The following is a 4,024-nucleotide window of genomic DNA, read 5'->3' as shown; positions in this document are numbered from 1 at the left end:
CAATAGTTCTCTACATGTTATTTAAGTAAGTCGGAGCTTAATAATCACAATAAAATCGTGTTAAACTTTACTATTAGATATTTGGAACCTATACTTTGTTTAGCTTAGTTTTTAAAACTATTTACGTTACTAGCACATTTTTTAAAAAAAAAATGTGTTTATCACAGTGGCAGTAATATCTCTTTCAAATGGTCATAACACTTGTTAAATCCCATTATCTAAGTTCGAACCCCCCCCCCCCCCTCTCCTACAATGGTGTGCATTAGTTTCTTTAACCTGTTCGATTCACAAAAGCATAACATCAGTTGCTAGTCTTCAAAATTTAACTAAATCTTCTCATTACCGTATCATCTTTATCTTTACATGGACCTCTAAATGATCACACTCGTGGTGTATTTACACTCTCTCTCTATTCAACAATCGAGTTATGTGCATTCACAAAGACCATACAACATTTCCTATACGCGTAACATACAAGTGTAAACCTAAAACTATACCAAAAGAATCAAAAACCAAATCCACATTCGCGTCCAACAACAAAAAGCCTTACAATAAACCGGCAAACCACCTGAACTCCTGCCAACGTTTCTGGTCCTTTCATGGTGACCTTGTACCCCGGCTGCAATAGCAGGAGGAACATTGTACGGGTTCAATGGTTCTGAACCCGAATCAGTTGAACTCTCAATATCATAACCTTCATCAGAAACACACTCCTTAGAATAGAAATTACTTAGTCTAGTTTCATATGCAAACACAAATTTGAATTTAATGAAACTTACAATTAGACTTTTTCCACCCAAGAACAAGCTCTTCTCTATCAAACACAATACGGTAGCCCGTCATAAAGTTTTCTGTATACCAAAATTCACCAGCTTTAATATCACATACTGTTACAAACACTGTATAATATTTAAAAAGACTTACGTCCGATAATATTCAATTCTGCACTCTTGATTACAGCCAGACAGTATACAACTTCACGCTGTATAACATAAGTTTGATATTATTATCACAAATGCATTAAACTATATAGACATGTCTTAAAAAAAAAGTTATCACTTACATTAGTGGAGATGATAATTACTGGATCGTAGATAAAAAACTGACCATCCCCTTTCATTGTTAAGCTCATGCTCGGGATGAGACTTGTATTTGCATCAGAACTAAAAATAAACATAACAAAAAGCAGATAAAATAAAATTTAAACATAAAAGAAGAAAAAATAAATAAGCACTGTATAATAATACCTCATATCATAACAATATTCAAATGGAATCCTTTGATCTGCTGGATGACGTGAATCTCTAGTTTGTGCATCGAACTATCATAAAAAAGTAAAGAATATGTTTTTTTTAAAAACCTCTGAAAGATAATTAGTATTCTAATTCCCAAATAAAGTTTAACTTGTACCTTCTGTGTGAGCCTTGTATAATGTGGGTCGGTGAGATACGTAAATGAGGTACCCGAGTCAAAAAGAGCAGTGAAAGACGAGCCAATCAGAGATAAACCAACACGAAGTTGCGTTACTGTAACATTATAAGTTGGACTGCATGGAATTCAAGATATTTAACGATAAGAATACGTTTTAGAACTTAAAAGGGTTAAGAAATGTGAAACTTACTGTGATGAATCAACATTAAATGGAGTAACTTCTTGATCAATACTTCCTTTATCACCAAAACTTATTCTGCCAGTTCCATCATGTCCAAAACACATAGAAAACGAATCAGCTGTATAACCTTCACGTGATAAAATACTTGGTACCGATATCTTTTCCAAACCGAGCCCAAACAGGCCATTTGGAGCCGCAATGTCTAAAAACGAGCCACTTTGCACCTGACCGCATCTGTAAATTATAAATGTAAACAAAAAGGATGTTGAAATTGATAGAATAATGATGGTAGTTAATAGTTTAGGGTTCGTTTACCCGAAAGTGACAAAAGCATCAACGAGTTCACCATCACTATCTTCTGTTTCTAAGTGTAAAAGATCCTCCATTAATATTCCGGAAGTTGAAGTTTGAGATGAGACATAAGAAACTGAATATGGGCACGTGTTGAATGATTCGGTTGCCAAACATTTATGGCGGTTGGTGCACATACTGTGGTTGCATGAAATCTTCTGGTTTGTTGATGATCTTGTTGGACTGTATATGCTCAGCTTAAATTCCTAACAAATATGAAAGGAACTTATATATCTCTTAGTTACCAAAAGTCTAAAATACCCTTAAATAATGAGAAAATAGGAAAATCATTTTAGATTATTCAAATGGAACCGATGGTCAGAAAAATTGGTAATTAGGCCTATAAAAGAACCCAAACGTTCGTGAACTGTTCATTGGGAAGTTCGCTTACGTTTGTTTTTATAATAAACGAGCAAACATGAACAAAAATTGTGTTCTTTTAGTTAAGCGAGCGAACATGAATGCATATCTTGTTTGTTCATTTATGTTCGTTTATCATCATGTGTTTATGTTAATTTATGTCCGATAGATTACTTTCGTTTTAAGTTCATTTGTTTACATGTTCATCTAAATATTTTAGGTCCATTACAAATTTAGTCTACTTTTAACAAGCTTTTAGGCCCAACAAATTATGCTAGTGTTAGCTTTTAGCAGGCGTTCGCTCAATTATGTTCTCGTTCATCCATGTTCATTAATGTCTGTTAGTTTTTTGTAAGTGAACCATTCGTTTATGCTATTAAATAACAAACATAAACGAACACGAGCACACTCATTTATCTTAACAAACGAACACGAACAAGAAAACCTCGTTCTTTAATTGTTCATCTTCGATCGTTGTTAAACGAACGAACATGAAGATTACAAGGATAACATACAGAGTTATAAGCGGTGGTATCAATGGAGGCACATATACTGCAATCACAGGGAACCCAGAATAGATCACTTCCGGTATCAAGCGCCACCATAAACTTCTGTTCAGGAGTCCCCAACGAAACCGTCGTGTAATGCAAACTAAATAATAATAATAATAACAACACATAATTAGCATGTTTTGATTATTACCCACAAATCCCAATTGAACTTACGATCAAATAAATCAAGAAACTGTACGTACAATCCTAAAGAGCTGATACGGAAAGTGGAATTGCCGTCGGAGAACGTGAGGCGTTCGTCGGCGGAATCGGAGAGTCTCCGGCCACGGAATATTCTGTCATGGTGGGCTAATTGGGAATAGTATTCCAGTGAACCCTTGGCCGGAAAATCGGCGGCGGTGAATACGTTGGTATCTTCCGACCACCGCTTCATGGGGTCGGAGAAACGGTGGTGCATCTTGAATGTAAAGACGCAGGCATTATTAGTGGAAGAAACTGAAAGAAATGTGATCAAGAACAACAACAAGAAGAATGATTGCATTTGTTGATTGTTTTACAGAATCAAGATTTGTCAAGTGAAGACGATGATGGATGGCGAGTAAGGTTTAGACTTTAGAGGTTTATAATCACCAAGATTTTAATTAACTAACAAATCTTAGCAACTGTATAACTTTCGGTTCAGTTCGATTTCATAATTTCAGCACCTATATAACTTTTGGTTCGGTTTTGTATGTAATTAAAATAGAAAAGAAAACAAATCAAACTGAACTTATGTATAGATTTTATTATTATTTTATAACCGTTTAATATATATTTTAACCTAAATATGAAATTCATAATAAATTAATTTAGCTTAACTAACAAATTATCTACGCCCAAGTTGACTACTTTAGGCCTTTTTTTTTCCAAATTCTTGAAAACCATATCGCAAAATTGAGAAACCAAAACTGAATTAAAAACCGAAAAAATCATAACTATTAAACCAAATCTGAACGGTTTACAAACTCAAAAACCGATAATTTTATGAAAATGATTAGACTTGAACCAAGTTAAAACTTAAAACAGCGAGAGTGGTCAATAGATGAAGTGATATAAAACCTTAAGTAATAAGAAAATTAATTTGCAAACTAAGCATTAGCTTTTCTTTTCTTTTACCAAGTTATAAAACTACTCATCTTGGTTGGGCTTA

At 34.0% G+C, this 4,024-nt stretch overlaps 1 protein-coding gene across 1 annotated transcript; it reads right to left on the bottom strand.

Moving 5' to 3' along the window:
- Positions 1–267: 267 nt before the first annotated feature.
- LOC143623721 (aspartyl protease family protein 1-like) lies at positions 268–3,410 on the bottom strand. The gene is made up of 10 exons (XM_077094562.1): positions 3,078–3,410; positions 2,839–2,974; positions 1,928–2,169; positions 1,622–1,846; positions 1,411–1,546; positions 1,248–1,321; positions 1,064–1,163; positions 925–982; positions 780–851; positions 268–694 (listed from the first exon to the last, which is right to left on the bottom strand). Exons 1-10 carry the CDS (start codon positions 3,374–3,376, stop codon positions 492–494), a joined length of 1,545 nt encoding a protein of 514 aa, XP_076950677.1. The 5' UTR covers positions 3,377–3,410; the 3' UTR covers positions 268–491.
- Positions 3,411–4,024: the final 614 nt, after the last annotated feature.

Source organism: Bidens hawaiensis, unplaced genomic scaffold (assembly GCF_021521415.1).
Source record: "Bidens hawaiensis isolate Kalapana, Puna unplaced genomic scaffold, B.hawaiensis_p1.1 tig00003536_1, whole genome shotgun sequence".
Taxonomy (NCBI): Eukaryota; Viridiplantae; Streptophyta; class Magnoliopsida; order Asterales; family Asteraceae; genus Bidens; species Bidens hawaiensis.
This window is presented reverse-complemented; position numbering and strand designations above follow the sequence as displayed.

Excerpts from the sequence above, each read along its gene's own strand:
- LOC143623721 (XM_077094562.1), bottom strand. The coding sequence starts at position 3,376 with ATGCAATCATTCTTCTTGTTGTTGTTCTTGATCACATTTCTTTCAGTT. Across the intron at positions 1,847-1,927 it reads GATGCTTTTGTCACTTTCGG|ATGCGGTCAGGTGCAAAGTG; the intron begins GTAAACGAACCC and ends TATAATTTACAG. Across the intron at positions 983-1,063 it reads TAATTATCATCTCCACTAAT|CGTGAAGTTGTATACTGTCT; the intron begins GTAAGTGATAAC and ends TATGTTATACAG.